We start from the raw sequence: 20266 nt of genomic DNA, 5'->3' as shown, positions 1-20266 counted from the left end.
CAGTGGTTAATTACACTCATTATTAAAAATGTTCACCTTCTTTCCAGTCTGAACTTGTCTAGGTTCAACTTCCAGCCACTGGATCTTGTTATACCTTTGTCTAAGCTGAAGAGCCCATAACCAATTTCATGTTCCCTATCTAGATACAATTGGAGTTGCAGCTAACAAGAGATGTGAAGGGTAACAAGAAGGGTTTCTAAAGATATTTTAGCAACAAGAAGGTGATCAGGGAAAGTGTGAGACCCTTACTGAATGGCGGAGGCAACGTAGTGAAAGATGGTGTGGAAAAAGCTGAAGTACTTAATGCTTTTTTTGCCTCGGTCTTCACAGACAAGGTCAGCTCCCAGTCTGCTGCACTGGGCAGTATGGGGAGGGCGTGAGTGCCCTCAGTGGTGAAAGAACAGGTTAAGGACTATTTAGAAAAGCTGGACGTGCACAAGTCCATGGGTCCAGATCTAATGCGTCTGAGGGTGCTGAGAAAATTGGCTGATGTGATTGCAGAGCCATTGGCCATTATCTTTGAAAACTCGTGGTGATTGGGGGAGGTCCCGGACGCCTGGAAAAAGGCAAATATAGTGCCCATATTTTTTAAAAGGGAAGAAAGAGAACTTAGGGAACTACAGACTGGTCAGCCTCGCTTCGGTGCCTGGCAAAATCATAGCGCAGGTCCTCAAGGAATCCATTTTGAAGCACTTGGAGGAGAAGAAGGTGATCGGGAACAGTCAACATGGATTCACCAAGGGCAAGTCATGCCTGACCAACCTGATTGCCTTCTATGATGAGATAACTGGCTCTATGGATATGGGGAAAGCTGTGGACGTGATATATCTTTACTTTAGCAAAGCTTTTGATATGGTCTCCCATAGTATTCTTGCCAGCAAGTTAAAAAAGTAGGGATTGGATGAATGGACTATAAGGTGGATAGAAAGCTGGCTAGATTATCGGGCTCAATGGGTAGTGATCAACAGCTCGATGTCTAGTTGGCAGCCGGTATCAAGCGGAGTGTCCCGGGGGTCGATCCTGGGGCCAGTTTTGTTCAACATCTTTATCAATTATCTGGATGATGGGATTAATTGCACCCTCAGCACGTTTGCAGATAACACTAAACTGGAGGGAGAAGTAGATACGCTGGAGGGAAGGGAAAGGGTCCAAAGTGACCTAGGCAAATTGGAGGATTAGGCCAAAAGAAACCTGATGAGGTTCAACAAGGACAAGTGCAGAGTCCTGCATGTAGGAAGGAAGAATCCCATGCACCGCTACAGGCTGGGGACTGACTGGCTAAGTGACAGTTCTGCAGAAAAGGACCTTGGGATTACAGTGGACGAGAAGCTGGATATGAGTCAGCGATGTGCCCTTGTTGCCAAGAAGGCCAACGGCATATTGGGCTGTATTAGTAGGAGCACTGCCAGCAGATCGAGGGAAGTGATTATTCCCCCCTATTCGGCACTGGTGAGGCCACACCTGGAGTACTGCATCCAGTTTTGGGTCCCCCTCACTGCAGAAGGGATGTAGACAAATCGTAGAGAGTCCAGCGGAGGGCAACGAAAATTATTAGGGGGCACATGACTTACGAGGAGGGGCTGAGGGAACTGGGCTTGTTTAGTCTGCAGAAGAGAAGAGTGAGGGGGGATTTGATAGCAGCCTGTTAGCAACCTGAAGGGGGGTTCCAAAGGGGATGGAGTTTGGCTGTTCTCAGTGGTGGCAGATGACAGAACAAGGAGCAATGGTCTCAAATTGCAGTGGTGGAGGTCTAGGTTGGATATTAGGAAACACTATTTAATTAGGAGGGTGGTGAAGCACTGGAATGGGTTACCTAGGGAGGTGGTGGAATCTCCATCCTTAGAGGTTTTTAAGGCCCAGCTTGACAATGCCTTGGCTGGGATGATTTAGTTGGTTTTGGTCCTGCTTTGAGCAGGGGATTGGACTAGATGACCTACTGAGGTATCTTCCAACCCTAATAGTCTATGATACTCAGCCTGTGATCAAACTATCCCTTAAACTTCTATTTGCAAAACTAAATAGACTCGAAGAGCTCAGTCACAATAAGGCATGTTTTCTAATCCAGTAATCATTCTTGTTTCTCTTTGCTAAACCTTCACCACTTGGGTTTTAGCCCATGAAAGCTTATGCTCAAATACATTTGTTAGTCTCTAAGGTGCTACAAGTATTCCTGTTCTTTTCACTTTATCAATGTTCTTCTTGAAGTATGGACCCCAAAACTGGACATAATATTCTGGTAGCAGTCGTACCAATGCCAAATACAGAGGTAATATAACCTCCCTATACCCACAGAGATTCCCCTGTTTCTACATACCAGGATTACATTAGCCCTTTTGACGACAGCCTCACATTGGGAGCTCATATTCAGCTGATTACCCTCCAGCATTCCCAAATCATCTTCAGAGTCTCTGCTTCCCAGGATAGAGTCCCCCAGTCCTCTGGTCTACATTCTTTGACCTTCGAGTGATAGTCCCTATGATGTTCCACTGAGGATTGCATTAGGACCATAAAATTGTCAGGAATGTTCATAACTCCTTACATACATTTTTGCGATGATGACTAGTATGTCACAGGTTTTCAGTAGATCCCTTACATGACACTCTCTGGCAAACTTGTATTTAGATGCCAGACCCAAGGAATCCCTGTAGCTCTTACACACCCCTATGTGCTCTGCCAGTTGGCACCAAGAGGTTCCTGGGTCACAGTGCTCCAGCTGCCTCTGATCCTTTCAGCCATGACTAGCTGATGGGTTAGAACTGATCTGGGGTAAACCTGGATCAGTCTTCACTGTCTAGCTGAGATAACACTATTAAGATTTTTTAATATAGGATTAATTGGTGTGTATAGCTAAGGATAGACTTTAGTCAAAACTCTCTTTGGTTCTGAGATGGTTGATCCAAAGACTAATAAGGCAGGCTTTAAAACAGAGGTGGGCAAACTACGGCCTGCGGGCCACATCTGGCCTGCGGGACCCTCCTGCCCCTGAGCTGCTGGCCCGTTCAGTTCAGTTGTCAGTTCAGGCCTCTGGTCTTGTTCTTGTGTAACAGGTGATCAGCAGACAGTGAGTTTCTCCTCAGGGTGCAGCGTCAAAAACAATGGGTCCAGGGGGGAGAAGTTGGCTTCTCCTCTAAGTATTTCATAGGAATCCCATTTAACTTTGTCTAGCATGTTGTTTCAGAGTCCTTTGAAGCTCATAACACTTCCCAAGACTTACATTAATCACATCTCCTAAAGAGTTACAGACAATCCCACAATAACACACACACACTTGCATTTTTAAGACAATCAGATCCTAAAATACTTTACCTTAAAGTCAGTAAGGTTTGTCCAGAAATTGCCATTTCTGTTAGTCTTCAAGAAAAAATCCAGGATCATCAGATCCAAAATTTCATTGTTCGTGTCTGCTTCTGTATGTACAGCCAACTCACAAGAAAGATCTTTGTTGGAAACTAGTAAAAATAAGTTGTCACATAGACTGTCAGACTTTAAGGCCAAAAAGGACCATCATGATCATCTAGTTTGATCTCCTGCACATTGCAGGCCATAGAACCTCTCCCACCCACTCCTGTAATAGATCCATAACCTCTGGCCGAGTTACTGAAGTCCTCACATCATGATTTAAAGACTTCAAGTTAAAGAGAATCCACCATTTATTCTAGTTTAAACGTGCAAGTGACCCATGCCCCATGCTGCAGAGGAAGGCAAACACCCACCCCAGGTTACTATCCAGTCTAGTACATAAATATTTTAAAGGAAGTTAGAGATAAAATTAAGGGTTGGTTACTCTCTTCCTAGCAGATACAATATTACCTGTTTGAGTAAATATTCTTTATATTTGCAGTAGTGAATATCAGAACCTCTTGACTTGTGTCATAAAGTGGAGGAATGGTATTTTTAAAAACAGTTAACTTCATCCACTTGGCAAGATTTCTACTCTAACTCTCTTCATCTGAAAATTAATACAAGTCTAAAGATCAAAAAATTATGACCTTCTCCTTAAACTGCCATTTTCCTTAAACTGTTTTCTAATTCTCATTGCCCATCTGTAATGTAGTAGTTTTTCTTTTTTATTGTCCTGCACCCTCAGGTGCGTAGGCATCCACTGGTTTCCACCATTTTCCAGTCTTGTGCTGATCTGTTCAGGTTTGAGTGTCATGTTCATAGATTACTTCTTTTTCTATTCTACATAATATTTCTCTAGGATGCCCTCTTTCTTTTTCCAAGTGGTGTTGTTCATGTTATCATTTGCTGTGGAAGTTGTTTTGGTGGTATCCTTAAAGTGTGTCCTAAATAGGTCCATCATATTTTTGCCATATTTGATGCTTTAGATTGGTTGCTCTACTCAGAATTTCTGATGTTTCAAGAAAGATCTTCTGCAGGCATTTACTTTGGAATGAATTGATCTTCTCAATTGCTTTTGTAGATTTCCATGGCCGTGCTCCATAAAGGAGGACAGACATGATGCTGATGTTGAAAATTCTTATTTTTGTGTTAGTACCAGTCATGCTACCTTTTTTCCAAATATTTTTAAGTTAATGGAAGTTGTTTGCTGCTTTTGATATTTGTTGCTTGACATCTAGCATGCTGTCACCATTGTTACATATATCATTCCTAGATAGGTAAAATGAGTTACTAATTCTAGTGTTTTTTCATCCTCTCTAATGGATACTTTCAGACATGGATAGCCATATATTTTGTCTTCCTCTTGTTGATGACCAAACCGACTTGCTTTGCTGGATCTGCCAAAAAGCTGGGTCTATTCTTCCATTAAGCAATATGTTGAACTAGGCAGAACAATGTCATTGGCGAAAAATAAAATTCCTTGGTTGCATTCTGTGGTTATTTCCCTTATGACATAGTCAATGGCAAGTGCAAAAAATAGTTAGGACATAATATACCCTTGCCTTCGTCCAGTCATCACTGCAAACCACTGGCGGCTGATGTCACCGTATCTGACTGCATGTTTGGTATTATCACACAGATCCTGGATGATTCTAACTATTTTTGTTGGTATTCTGTAGTATGTCATAATTTTTGACCGTCTGTGTAGGCTGTCGGAAGCCTTCCAGAAATCCACAAAATTTATCACAGGAGATGCTTGCTATGCCATTCTTTGTTCTGTAATGTCTGAGAACAGCAGTATAATCAAAACTGTAATACAGGGGTGGCAAACTTTTTGGCCCGAGGGTCACTTCGGAGAATAGGAATTGTGTGGCGGGCCATGAATGCTCAGAAAATTGGGATGGGGCTGAGGATGAGGAGTTTGGGGTGCAGGAGGGTGTTCCGGGCTGGGACCAGAGGGCGGGAGGGGGATCAGGACTGGCACAGGGGTGCAGGTTCTGGCTGGGAGTGTGGGCTCTGGGGTGGGGCTAGGGATGAGAGGTTTGGGGTTCAGGAGGGTGCTCCGGGCTGGGATAAAGGGGTTTGGAGAGCACGAGGGGGATCAGGGCCGGAGCAGGGGGTTGGGGCGTGGGGAGAGGCTCTGAGCGGCACTTACCTCAAGTGGCTCCCAGAAGCAGTGACATGTCCCTTCTCCGGCTCCTACGTGGAGGCGTGGCCAGGAGGCTCTGCTCACTGCCCCACTGCAGGCACTGCCCCCAAAGCTCCCATTGGAGCATCTGAGGAGGCCATTGGAGAGTGTAGGAGTGGGGCCATGCTTCCGGGAGCCGTGTGGTGCAGCCCCCAAACCTGCGGCCCAGCTGGAGTGCCGGAGCAGGGCCGAGGCGTGTGGTGCCACCCCAACCCTGACCCAGTGCCCCAGCCAGAGTGGGGCTGAGCCACGTGGTGCAGCTCGCGGGCCGGTTTGAAACGGCTCATTGGCCGTAGTTTGCCCACCCCGGTGTAATACATGACTGATAGTTAAGGGTCTGAATCTGTGAATATCTGGATGTGAATAGCTTGACTTATGCAAGTAAAACCATGGTAGTCAATCACACTGCTTGTATGATTGAAGTAACTTAGTTGTGTATGTATTGGCAAAAGTGGTCCTACCTTTTTACTGAAATGTAAGAAATATGACTTTTTAGTCTAATTTTGTTGTAGACACTGTTGAAAAGTCACTAGCTCCTTAATGACAGGTTTTAGAGTAGCAGCCGTGTTAGTCTGCATTCGCAAAAAGAAAAGGAGTACTTGTGGCACCTTAGACTAAAATTTATTTGAGCATAAGCTTTTGTGAGCTACAGCTCACTTCATCAGCCGATGAAGTGAACTGTAGCTCACGAAAGCTTATGCTCAAATAAATCTGTTAGCTCCTTAATGCTTGTGTTTTAAGTATCCTATATGTACTATTGTTTTTAATTACATACTGGTATTTGTCCTATGCAAATGGTTCATGCAACATGACACAAACTTAAAAGCAACCATGCAGCTTTCTACTGGTAGTGTATGATATCTATGAATAGTTGGATCTCTGGTTTTTCCTTTTTTTGTCTTCAACCAAAAGGCAGTGTATTGTGTGTGTACACATGCTTGCTTCTGGAATTAGAAATATTAATTTAATTTTTATCTCGTTATATAATAGGAGCATTTACCTTTAAACCAGTATCAGAATGCTTTTTTCATGAATGTATTTTTTTATAAATATATTTAAACAGATTTTAATTAGTCCATATAAATTAAGTAGAATGGGCCAGATATTCAGTTTGTTAAATGACACAGTACATTAGCACTAATACACATCAGTTAAGGATGTGACCATTAACTTTTACAAATTATTTTAATTTACTTGATCTTTTAAAATCATAGTGGAAAACCTGAATTTTCTCCTCTTATTTAAAGAATATCAATGTAAAGAACTATACGTGCTCTTTGACTGTAGTGTCAACTCACAATATAATCTATGCAGAAATCCTTAATGATATAGATTTGTTTGTAAATAAAACTTTAATGTAATCTGGTCAAAGTATATAAAGAGTCTTGGATGTTTCCAACAGGAGGAACATTTAAGAATCTTAGAATCTGTTTACAATAATTGCAGTATCCTCTTGTAACTGAACTTTAATATTTTGAATTGCATTCACTTTCAGTCAGCGTATTTCAGAAAATGCTTTTTTGCCTGAATTTCTTGTAAACTTAATTTCTCTCAACAGATGGACGACCTCAGTGGGAAGTAGAAGGGAAAATAATTAGGGAAAAGTGTCAAGGGGTGAGAAACTTATTTTTCTTTCTTTAGAAAGCTGTTTTTGTTTTTTAAGTAAGAAATTGGTCTTCATTGTTTTGTTTTTTTTGGTTTAGACTTTTACTGTAAAGTAAATGATTAGCAGGACATATGAACAAGTTTTGCAGTTTACTTATTTCATCTGAAGACTTTTTCTAAATTATCATAACAGTATAAAGCAGTCATTAGGTCACTGCTTCCTAAGAAAATGAAATGATAAACTTGTTTGAAAAACTAAAAGGGGAAATTTAGAATAACTGGTGAGAAGTAATTTTCGTTACTGCCAATGAGATTAGTGGTATGAAATTTAGTGTCTGCTAGTATGGCATTCATATGCTCATGAAGATAAGTTAATACTTAACAAGTGTATTTTTAAATAAAAATGTAATCTTTAGAATATGCAAAAATGTCTCCCACATCACAGGTATTAAATTGTATTTTGTTATGTTTCTGCTTTACTGTTTAGAAAATGCATGAAGCAATAGCTTCATCCAACTAAAAATCCCCATTTGAGTTAGCATTGCAGTCAGCACTCATGCAATATTCTTTATTTAACAGGTGTATTTCATTTACATTTTAAATGTAATGCCATCTTGTTTCAACTTTAATTTAGGCTAACATTGTTCTTGAAGTTCCTCCGTACCATAACAAAATGATTACAGCTGCAGTCCAGGTGCAGTTTTATCTTTGCAATGGGAAGAGGAAAAAAAGCCAGTCTCAACGTTTTACTTATACACCAGGTACACACAGCTACTGCATCTTACTGTAAGCTAGTTAGTGTACACTTTTAAAAAATTACTAAAATTTAGTGTATTTCATAGATACCATACAAAATATGTTCCCTTTGATAAGTAGATGTGACTAAATTTTTACAGTTTGTGAATTGCCAGTTAAGAATTTGTCTAATTTTGTAACAGAAACTTGAATCCAATGTAGTAGTAGTGTGAAATATGAATAGGGTTTTAAGAATTTCTATTTTGGCAATTATATTTTTACAACGTTATTTAATTCTTTTATTCCTATAGCTTCTTGGCCACATGGAGTGTGAATTCTCAGTGGTCACTGTTTTTCATGATTCTGTTTTTGTCTCCAGTTAGTGATACTATGTAGTGAATTCCAGGAGTACAGTCACAGATCATAGAGGAATAAATCATCCCCAGTTTATGCGATGCCAGTCTTTCTCTCAATAGTCAAAATACAACTTTGGACTTCAGATGAGAGAGGAAAAAAATACACTCCATAGACATCTTGCAGTGTGGCAAGAGCTAGTCTTGGAACTTTGTCAGAATGGCATACTGTAGTTGATCTGTCTTAGCAAGAGTGTTATTGGTATTGGGGAAAACCATACTGCAGCATATGTAACATTTATTCTTTTTGGATGGCTTTTCAAGTGGATTTAAAGTTCCTAATAGACTGTAAAGAGCAGTCAGGAGTTCATCAAGAACCAATAGTAGCTGTAAGGGTAAGTTCCCTTCAGCATTGCTTTGTACACGCTGTTTATGTGAAATTGAAGGACTTGACATACACAAACATATATCAGAAAACTAATGGATGCTCCTAACAGGCACTGTAGACTGACAACTGAATTATTATTTTACACCAAAAGTTACACATTTTGTACCTTTAAGCATAATTAAAACAGTGTTATACAATTATCTGGCTAACTATGTATGAATTCATTTTATCACTACAATAGCAAAAGTTGCAAACAATATTTAAAATAACTAACTTTATCACATTTTTAAAAGAATGTCAGCTGCTTGAAAATATTCTTAAACTCAAAGTAATCATAAGGTGGCTCATTACTGAAAAACTATTCTTGAAATATTGGAATGAGTAATGGAACATACCAGCTTAAAATGTGTCCAAAATAAATAGGAAGTGAAGTTATAACTGAAGCTATATTACAGCAACCCTTAACACCCACTTGAAGGGTTTCCTGTTTTCATTTTAACATGCATGCTGTAAGCCAGTAATTGATTGGGACAGGTGTTGGCAGGAAAAAGCTGTTGTGCTTATGAGTAACAGCTTCTGATTATCGGTTAACCATAGCCTTTGGCTTAAAAAAGAAGCAGGGAGACTCAAATTATTGAAGGATGTGTCAACCTACAATTCTGTGGCTGTTTTAAAAAGAACCCAGGAGCTGAAAGGAAATATGAAATAGGTCTGTGTAGGGATGGTAATAAGCATGGGGGGGGGGGGGAATCATTCTAGGTGTTGTATAAAAAAGATAACGGTTTCCTGCACATATCCATACTTATGGGTGCATAAGCATGCCACATTATCGATGGAACTTTGGAAAGCTTTGATTGCTAGAACAGCATGCATGCGCTGTTGTAGTACTTCAGATTTTTCAATGCAAACCAAGGTGGGTTTTTGGGGTGGGTTTTTGCTCATATATTGATATATACTAAATGTGATTATGGGATTAGAGGAGTGAGCTGGGGCAGGAAAACTTGAATGCCATTCCAATCCAAATGAATAGAGAACCTTCTTCCATTATTCCTTCAGGTAAAAAGACTCCTCAAAATAGAGGTCTCTGTTTGAGGGGCCTCAAAATCAACCTTACCATTATCTGATGTGCAAATTGAGATCCAGCAACTTCACTCAGGTCCACAAATACTTCCTTGAGGGCTAATTGTTGATTCCATTAAGGTCAACAATAACCTACTTCAGGGAACCTCTTCTGAGCTTCACCTCTTTCTTCTTGGAACATCTGCTCCATGATCTACTTGGCCAATGAGGGCTGGTTAGCCATGGATATCAACACCAAATCATGAGATGGCCTAATAGAGATAGTAACAGTGCTGCCCTTTAAATCTAGCTCCCGGCATCTCACCACCCACGTTAAAAGCACTGAAGACCGCCTCATCAGACGTTCTGTCTGACAGATTTGAATGCTTAGGGGACAGTGGTGTTGAAAAGCCTATTACTCTGTCGACCTAAAGGCCATTCTTCCTCCTTTCCTCAGGAATTTTGTAGGAACTTCACATACAGGACCCATTCAATTCAAAATACCATATCCCCTCGATTCTTTGTCTTTTTTTTTTTTAAGTTGTCTTGAAAGTATTGGATGTACCTAAAAATCATTCCTTTGCAATAATGGGGAAAAGTTGCTAAAATATCTTAACTGTTACTTAATTGAAAGAGCCTTTGTCTATTTGACTAATTTATAGCATGATATATATCTAATATGTTAAGTAGTATTTCATAATTATCTATTCTTCCTCTCCCAAACTTCCACATAAATTCTCACCCCACACCCTTTCCATGTCTGGCAATCTGTACTGTGGGCATTTAACCTGCTGATTGATGGCAGAGCAACAGCTGGGACCACAACTGATAGATCAAGGGTCTCCTTTTGGTACCAGAGACTTTCAGGGTAGAATTACCAAAAAAATATGAATTTGACTAATTGGAGACTCCTAAAATAGGTTTTAAAGTCTCTTTCTCTCCCCCCCCCCCCAAAAAAAAGGCAAATGCCGCTCAAGTCTTACTCTTTTTATTCAGGAGCTTTAGGACTGGACTGTCCCACCTGCAGACAGGAACTTACAGCTTCTAAAAAGCCTGTCTCGGATCTCCTTGTAGCACTGCAGGCATGAATCTAATCCATTGGACTGGCATGAAGGCAGGGTCCATGTTGAGCCAGGGAATTAGGTCACAGAGGTGGCACACAGGAGATCTCACAAGCAGATCCCATAAAGGTACCTTGCAGGGGCAGGTGGAGCAGTAGCAACTGCCACTACCATCACTGCTGCAGCTGATTGAGGAGAGGCTGCTACATAGCAATTTCAGCAGATGTGCTGTTTAATTCCTGAGACACTTACCCTTGAACTGTCTGCACCAGGGCTTAGGTGACCATGCAGCTTCTCCCTTAGGAATCCACTGGGGCCACCACTCCCTCAATAGAGGGGTGCTCCTTGAACTAATGAAGTGACTCTACTTAAGTCTGGGCAGACAGACATCTTGTATGCCCATGGAGCCACCTTCTACAAAGAAAATGGTAGAGGAGTATCCCTTCCTCACTTTTTAAAGCTCCATCTTCCTGGGGCAAAGTTCAGTAGGACCCTTCTAAAGATCCCTCCACCTCAAGAATAGACTGGAGATATTACCTAACCATAATTCCTCTCCTCCTGCCCCAATTTTTTTTCATACGGTGAAAACCAGTAGCTTGAATTTGCATGCTTTTAAAAAAAATGATCTTCCCTTTATCCCTGCAAGTTTCAAATGCTCCTCTTTTTCAGACTCTGGCCCAGAATCTCCCTGCTAAGCAAAGAGAAAGGTGCATCTCCAGTATGGTGGCTTGTTTGTTTTTTGTTTTGTTTGTTTTGTTTCTTTTTTTTAAAGAAACACATGCCATACCTCTAAGGGCCATAAGGTTTTTAAAAAAAAAAAAGCGCTAACAGAGTAAAGAATAAGAGAAATTCTCTCTTCTTCATCCAGCTCAATTTCCCTGAAGGAAGAGGAATTATCTGGCTCGGCCCAAATAGAAATTAGCAAATATTTGATCACATGTTATGGATGTTGCTAACCGAATTGGAAATGGTCCCTGAGACACTCCAGAAGCCACTAATCTCATGGAAACCAAAGTGAGCCTCTCAGAAATATTTTCCAGCAAAAGTTAAAGAAAGACTTGTTCCATTACATCACAGGGAGGGAGACCTCAGAAATTTTGTCTACGTATGGGAGATATCTACCTCAGCAAGTGGATACTGTAGACTGCTTTACAGGGTTTTGCCATCCACATGACCAAATTCCTCAGAGATAAGTTCACAGTCTCTCCCAGATCAAAGAACCCAGTCAAACACCAGAAGGTAGAAGAAGCAACATCTTCTCAGCATTGGAGTCATAGGGCCAGTACTTATAAGGCAGAGTTTATGGCATGTTCTTGATATTCTTTGTGGTCTCGAAGAATGGGGACACAAGCCGTTTTAGAGTCATTGGGTGATGTGAAATCAGGTCTCAGAGCTATGACTTAGAAGTTTCAGACTAAAAACACTATCACCCCAGAATTTTGTCACTTAAGTGGGCCTCAAGGAACAGCCTGGTACAGGCACTGAAAACATTTACTCGTCTGTTACAGAAGGAAGTATTTTTAGTTCAGGCCTCTCCCACTGCGCTAGTGACTGCTTCACAAGTCCTCACAAAAATTCTGGTTGTCTTTAGTGTCCATTTTCAGAGAAGGAGAGCTTACTCATTTGTCCCTGCTTACAGTGATCATCTCATCAGATCATCATCCCATCAGGTGGTGCTTGAGGATCTAGAAGAAACTGTAACCTGCTTACAAGTTTTTACCAGGTTTCTGGTGATCAGAGTGAAGAATCCTCTCCAACTTCTGCATGTAGGAGTGATCCTGGATGCCGAGGAGAGATCACAGTAGATATTCCCATTAATTCACCAAGTATTGTCTGGTCATGAGACATCCCTGAAAATTTAAATGCTATTCCTCAGCCAAATTTCATGTGTGGGCACTCTGCAATGGGTCAGATTTCATATGAGGATGCTCTCAAAACTCCATACCAGGAAGAAATTGCAACCAGTCAGAATCTTACCTCTGTTCTAAAGTCAGTCACTTCCTTTCTCAAGTGGTGGACTCATCCTTTGAAATTCAAATGGGTATCTGATGTCAGAGCCAGGGAGCCTCATGATCACTGCTGATGCCAGTCTTCATAGATGGGGTGCACACCAAACCAGAGTGGCTATGGGGACATGGACCAATTTGGGAGAAGAATATAAACTGACTATAGATAAGGGCCATAAGCATCATGTACTGTTCCTTGCAGACAACACCAACTGCACTGTGCACTGCACAAGGAATCAATATATTTTCTGACTTGGTTAGAGCATGATCTCTCCTCTCATACCCATCCACATAAAGGGAAGGGAGAGCACAGGAGTAGACTGGCTGAGCAGGAGGGACCTGGGAGAATGGAGTATGAATCCTTCAGGGTTTCAGGAGGTGTCAGATTCAGGGTTCCAATCATAGATCTCTTCACCTTGAGGGAAAATAGGCAGTGAAGTTCTTTGTGAGCAGATGAGAACCTGAAAAGAAAGCAGTTGATCTCCTATTTCAAAGGTCTCAAGGCATCCTTTATGCCTCTCCTCTCATATTTTTTAAAAGGACCGTAAAATTATCCTAAAAGAATGGCCCATAGTAATCCTGATAGGCCCATATTGGCCATGCAGACCACCGTAGTTCTCTGACTTAGATTGCAAATGGAACACCCTCTGAAATTATCAGCCTGGAAAGAAATTCTGAGCCAGAGACGAATCCACTGTTCAGATCCAGCTCTGCTAAAACTTAACATGCAAGATGGAAAGGGAGAATTCTCAGAGTTTAGGAAACAGGTCTCTATCAGAGCAAGTGTTTTGAATTATAAGGAATCGACAGAGATTTCTAATTATCACCATGTCGAAAGGTACCTTCGAGTAGATAAATGTGGTAGTCCTCCAGTATTACATAGGTTTCCTTCCTGGAGCTTGAATTTAGTGCTAGGAGACTTAAAGCAACCATTTGAATCACTACACTCTGTTTTGACCTACTTTCTCAGAAGCAGTCACCTTGGTTAGGAGAGTATCAGAAGTGGGAGCATTGTCTATGAAGCCAAATCTATATATTCCATAAGAATGGAGTGATTCTTATGATAGAGCCATCATTTAGTCCAAAAAGTAACATTAATTTTGCACAGGTTGCCAGTGACTTTGACTTTCCTGCTCTAATCCTAAACATCCCAAGGAGATTGCAGTTTTATTTCAATCAGTATGACGTTTAACCTTTATCTCAAGGACATGGAACCTTATCAGAGGTCCACAGTATTTTTTATCTTATGTCACTCTTGAATGAAAGGAAGAACATCACTAAATCCTCCATTGCAAAATGGATTAAAGCATATACTGCAGAAGTCTATAGAGCATATGGGGTGAAAATAGAGTCTGCTTTCTGTGGGGTTTAACAACCTCTTGGGCAAAAAGGCCTAGTGGTTCATGTGAAGAAACCTGTAAGACTTTTGTATGGATATCAGTGTACACATTAACAAAGTACTACAAGGTTGATGTCCAGTCTTCCTCTGATGCAGCCTTTGGAAGAAGGCTACTTTAGAAAGAAGGTACTGCCCCAGCAGTAATCCAGAATCAGTCCTCATATACATAGTTTGAATCCTCCTCCCAAACTAGGGATAAATACTTCTTTGCACATCTCAGGGCTATAGCCACAGGTGGACCTGGGATAGGCCATGACACCACTCAGTTAGCATCCAAGCCCACCTGAATATGTGAACCCCCTCTAACTTCTGTAACAGCAGCAGCTGTGGTAGATTGCTCCAAGGCCCAGGCAAGGACAATGAGAGCCCCCTCCCTCCCATCATCTGTTCTAGATCAATCAGTAACGGCCTCCCCCACCCAATAGAGAGGCCGGGGCACACTGCTAGAGAGAATTTGGCTGCCCTACAGAGACCTATATGGGTTCCTGACAGTCCCCACACATGGGGAGCTGTGCAGCTGAGGCAGCAGGGGTTAGAGTAGGACATAGAAGAACAGGGGCTGCTGTTTCTATGGTATTGAGAACAGCACATTACATAGCAGGTGATGGGGGCTGGATAGCTGGGATAGGAAATGGGGCCCATCCAAACTTCCATTCCTACCTAGCTACTCCTCTGCTGCATTCCACTGTACAGACTCTCAGACTGGAGAGGGGAGGTAAATGGAAAACTTTCCTTCTTACCTGTGAATTTGCTGTATTATACACTCCAACTCTCATATTCTGGAATACCCAGAAATGGTTTACTTCAGAACTGAAGTAGTTGGATCTCGCCTCTGGTTTCCAAGGTTAAAAGGGAAAATACATGTTTGCATAAAAAAAATCTGTATATTTCCTAAGGCTCTGTTACAAGATTTGTTTGTTAATGTTTGGTGGCATTAATTTATTTAGTTAATATTTTTCAGCTTTGCAATATGTCATTATGGTGTATAATTGACAGTATAATTGGCTCTACAGTAGGGGATCTTCTGGCACAGTTAAATCACACCCTAGCCAACATAGCTGTGCTGGCAAAACTTTTACTTTTAGATCTGTGGAGGTATAATTTGGAGCCTCTGATCATTAGTTTCATAACTCTTTCCCCCTGTATGTGGGGATTGGTGCTGAACTTCTTGTCAGAACCTTGTCAGTGAAGCTCACTGGTTGGCCCCTTTATTAACTCAAGTCTACTGAGCTTAGTCCCCTGGCCAGTAATAGTACAGTAACCCCCCTGTCCCCCCTCCAAGCCAATACAAAGCATAGGGCAATAGTTCAGGAGAGGGAGAAAGCTGGGGGTTACTGATGAGGAAAGAGGGAGCTGAAGGAAAACACTGAGTAGATAAGAAAAGGGAAAATGATTCAGGTATAGAGGCCAGCATGACAGGAAGCACAAATTCAAGAATGGAAGAGAGAAATGGTAACAGGTGGGGAAAACAAGCTGAGTATATAAGAAACACAACAGTAGTGGCATGACATTTACACATAAGTGCTATGTAATTAGTTTGTACTGAGTCACATTATAGTGAAATAGAATTGTAAGTTATAATTTTGATTTTTATTCATTTTTCTAGTTTTAATGAAACAAGAGCACAGAGATGAAATGGATTTGTCTGCCGTTCCATCTTTGTCCCTGCCTCATACTGGCAGTGTTCAGGGCCTGCAATCCATCCGAACTCAGCTGTCTTCATCAGATCCAGGGCACCCGCATGACAGTTTACTGTCTACATCACCCAGGAGCCTTGTGTGCCCAGTTCAGCAACCGTATACATCCATGGTGACATCAGCAGTATCTCATTTGTCTCACATACAAGGTAGAAACATCAGTCCAGGTGATGAGTGTCATGTTTTGCCTCCTGTGGTTCACCAGTCTTTCCAAGTAACATCTACACCTCCTGTGAGGCCATCCTACCAGCCTATGCAATCTAATGTTATGTACAATGGACAACCTGGTCTTCCCATGAACTCTGCCTCCAGCCAAGGATTTGACACTATTTCATTTCAACAAGATGCAGCTGTACCTCATTTGATAAATCTTAGCTGCCCACCTCTGCCACCAATGCAGTACCATTCTTCAAATCCTGGCTCAGTGACAACTTCATGTACAGTAGGACATCCTTTGGCACATCCAGCTCATTCAGGACAATCATCACCTCATCTGCAATCAATGGGATACCACTGTCCAAATACTGGGCAGGGTTCTATCTCTTCTGCTATGAATCAATCCCTTGGGCAACCTTCCCCTCAGTTGCAGCAAGTCACATACCATTCTGCAAACCCAGGGTCTGCTTCATCACCACCCCCAACAGCTTCCCATCCTTTGGTCCATTCGCCACTGTCGGGGCCAGCTTCTCCTCAGCTACAACCTATGCCATACCAGTCTCCGAGTTCAGGACCTGCCTCATCCCCTCCCCCAACAGCTATAAGTCATTCGGGACAACACTCCCCTCAAGAACATAGTCCTGGATTGGGAGGTCTTCATGCAGCTTCATCTTTAGTACATCATAGTGTATGTGAATCATCTCCATTTTCATCAGATGGGGTAGCTGTTAACATTAAACCAGAACCTGAGGATCGAGAGTTGAATTTTCAAACAATTGGATTGCAAGACATCACACTAGATGATGGTAAGTGGATATAACTTTTGATGGCTGGGATTTTGTAAGATACTAGTGACATTAGAAACCTCACTGGAGCAATAACGTAAGCAAGATATTTTCAGAAGAACAGTTTCTTTTGCTGGCATAGCTTCCATCCACAAAACTTGCAATCACATTTTTGTTGTGTCTCTCCCCCCACCCCCCCCCGTGCTTGTTGTATATGTACTGCACATTAGGTGTAATTCTTATAATTAGAGGAACTAAGTGCTCTTCCTTTGATTTGCACCCACAATTTGTTTTATGGGTACAAAATAAGGGATTAGGCCTAATCCCTTCTAAAAATTTACCCCTTACCATTTAGGAACTTTATACATTCTTCCCTTCCACCTGAGGAATTAGTTTTAAAACACTTCTATTTGGAACTTGTTCATTAGATATTACTGTCTCTTTTGTTATATAACTGAGTTACTTAAATGTAATTTGGAGCCTTTGAAGAATAATTTTAAATTCACACTCTGGAAGAATACAATTCTAACCCTTAGTGGTGTTGACACTTTATTTGTGCTCCATATGCAATAGGCTAGATGCTGAGTGAAATCAAACATATAGGCCTGTTTAATATCATTTGCTAAGTATGTGGCAGTCATTTACAGTGTGATACAGACTAGGTAAAAATGCCCCAGTTTAGAAGGACAAACCTAATGCCCAGACCAGTTCTGTTGGAAACTAAAATGTTATCTACATTCAGTACTACCTTGAAATCTGATAGACATTTGAGCTTGGGCTAGAGCCCAGGTTCTGGGACTCCGTTAGATGGGGAAGGTCCCATAGCTTGGGCTCCAGCCTGAACCCAAATGTCTATGCTGCAATTTTATAGCCGTGCATCCCCAGCCCAAGTCAGCTGACACAGGCCAGTTGTGGGTGTAGAAATACCCTCAAAGGCTAGAAGCTTTTTTAAATGAAAGCTTAAATTCTACAAAAATTGATTGGTAAACCCACCACTTGCCATGGAACATCTACTACACACCACCTGGAAAGGGGTGCATGGATTTGACAAGCCTAGCAGTAGAACCTAGTTAATCTAATAATTAATCCAGACAAAAACAGTGTGCTCCACATCTCAAAGATTTAATAGATTGTAAGGGTGAAGTCGGCCTTAACTCTTGTTTATAAACTATAAACCGTATATGTAGATGATACTTAACTGTTACTAATTATAACTGCCCAATTATCTAACCATCTTAATTCATCAGCTAATAATTTTCAAGAATTGTTAGGTTGCAAGCTACCTCCAAGTAATTCATGACAATCAGTGAGTCTACTACGTATAGTATTTGGCATTTGTGTAACTTTTTAGTTTTAAAAAACATTAAAGTACTAAAACTATGGTTATGTAATGTATTTCTTATTGCCTAGAAAACAGTTCTCTAACAGATTGCTCTTAAAGAGACTTCTTAGAGACACTAGATTCTTCAAATTCCTTTTAAAAAAATTAGTACTAGTGAAAGGTTCGAGGAATTAGATCCACAGTTTGCCTCTTGAACAGCAAAAGTCCAACGTTTAGGCACTATTGACATTCTCAAAACTCTTGCTCAGTTGCTGTCTAACTCTGTAGGTACCTACATTTCCATTGGTAGGTTTGAGCAAAGCTACCTATGTCCTGATGCTATTCCACCACAAACAGCAACAGTGACTTTTATGTTAATTTACTAATTTGCCATTATATTTCAAGCTCAAATGTTCAGGTTTTCTGTTCCATAAAGCATGACTTGTTTTGCACTACAATTTGCTGTGCTGTTTCAGTTGAAGAAAACAGAATTTTAACTAGCTACAAAGTTGAACCTCCGTGAAAACAAGGGCTTCTGACATGGTTTGTGAAAAAGTTTAGTTCAAAAATACACAACTGTTAGGAAAATTGCATGTTGCATCTGTCTGACACAAGCACGCATCAAGTTCATTCTTTGAAATATGCAGTTACTGAAAGCAGTCACTGAAATTAACATAATAAATTCATATAAGAACTTTCCAAGGGTACAACTGACCTCATCTCCAGACATCAAGAAGTCTGGGTTCAAGGTAACACATGGAATGAGATCAACAAGTTGGAAAAGCATTGTTTCTGGGAAAAGGGTCCTATGCCTGATTCCTGCTCTCCAATTTGTATCTGAAGCTGGTTCAGGTCTTAAGGTGGTTGTTCTAGAAGGCCTAGACTACAGAAGCCACCTTTGTCAAGTAATGTAGTCAACCAGTCAGAATATCTTCCTTACCCTCTGCCATAAGTCAGATTGATATGTGGTGACAAAACTTGACTTTTTTGAACTTTCTTCTATGGCAAATTCACCCTGTTTTTAAATTCTATGTTCTTGCAAGTGGAAGAATCCCTGTTTAGCTGTCCGACTACAGGGGGCTACTTTAAGCATAATTGACTAAGCACGTCTGCAAAATGTTACATTTAGCCCTGGGAGACTAAGTCGCTTAGAAGAGCATGGCTTTCCTTAGGGCTTGTCTGTGTTTTAAAGTTTTGCCACTTTAACAGTGCCAGCAGTTAAAGCAGAAAAACTTCACAAGTGTAGATAGTTACACAGCTATAAAAGTACTTGTACAGATATGGTTATTCTGGTCAGGGGTATAATAAATTATACTGCTATAAGGCACCTGTATACCTGCATCCATGCATGGGCTTTTACTGAAGCTGAGTTGGCCAAAAATCACACCCTTAAACTCCATAGTTATATTGGTAAAATGTCCTCTGTAGACCAGCCCTAAGTGAGAGAGATGCTCCAGAATATAGCTATTTGTGATACATTGGAAAATTTCTAAATGTCTCAAGAAGCCTCGTCATATTCTCCATTCCAAGCAGTTGAAGGGGTTGAAGATCTCTGATCTAATGGTAGAGGTCCAGGAAATTGGGCGTCATCTCCCCAAGGTGGGGTAACTTATGGTTATTTAGCATACATCACAGGCCTAGTGTCACAATCTAGGGCTGTGTGTGCTCTGGTTGGCCATGCTGTGTAGTCTAACATGTTTGCCTGTGATCACTTCAGAAGGATGTCCTCTAAGAACTGATTGCTATCCCTTGCCTTAGGGCAGGTAGACTTGGGGTGGCCTCCTCCACTTGGCTCTGTGGGACTCTTTATTTTCTCTGAAAGACAGGCCCTTTTCAAGGTGTCCAGACACTGCATGTGGGGTACTGTCTTAGTTTCTCTTTTTTCCACTTATGCCTGAGGTTCTCATGTTTCTGAATGAGAATCTGACCCCTCAGTCTTAGCATATTGGTCCCTACCACACCTCCTCCTTCAGAACTTGCTCTCTCCACTGGGACTCTCAGAATTCCCTTGCTGCCTAAAGGAAAAACTTCCCAGCTTGTATAAAGAAAGCTAAAGAAATGCAGCTAAAATGCTTCCTCTGTGAAGGAAGGCCTGAGGTTCTCTTGATTTTTCTCCAGATAATGGCAGGCCTTGTTAACTTTCAAAGGGTGAATGTTCACTCGGAAAAGTT

The 20266-nt window shown here is 41.2% G+C and overlaps 1 protein-coding gene across 2 annotated transcripts in view; it reads left to right on the top strand.

Moving 5' to 3' along the window:
• Positions 1-20266, top strand: part of NFATC3 (nuclear factor of activated T cells 3) — a 140657-nt gene that overhangs the window by 99899 nt on the left and 20492 nt on the right. For both annotated transcript variants that reach the window (XM_084644227.1, XM_084644226.1), the window contains exons 7-9: positions 7089-7144; positions 7770-7896; positions 15743-16795. In XM_084644227.1, coding sequence (XP_084500353.1) covers positions 7089-7144; positions 7770-7896; positions 15743-16795 — 1236 coding nt within the window. The remainder of the gene's footprint in view (positions 1-7088; positions 7145-7769; positions 7897-15742; positions 16796-20266) is intronic.

This window comes from Lepidochelys olivacea, assembly GCF_965140295.1.
Source record: "Lepidochelys olivacea isolate rLepOli2 genome assembly, chromosome: 12".
NCBI classification, from domain to species: Eukaryota; Metazoa; Chordata; order Testudines; family Cheloniidae; genus Lepidochelys; species Lepidochelys olivacea.
Note: the sequence above shows the minus strand (reverse complement) of the source record. Positions and strands in the feature narration are given on the sequence as shown.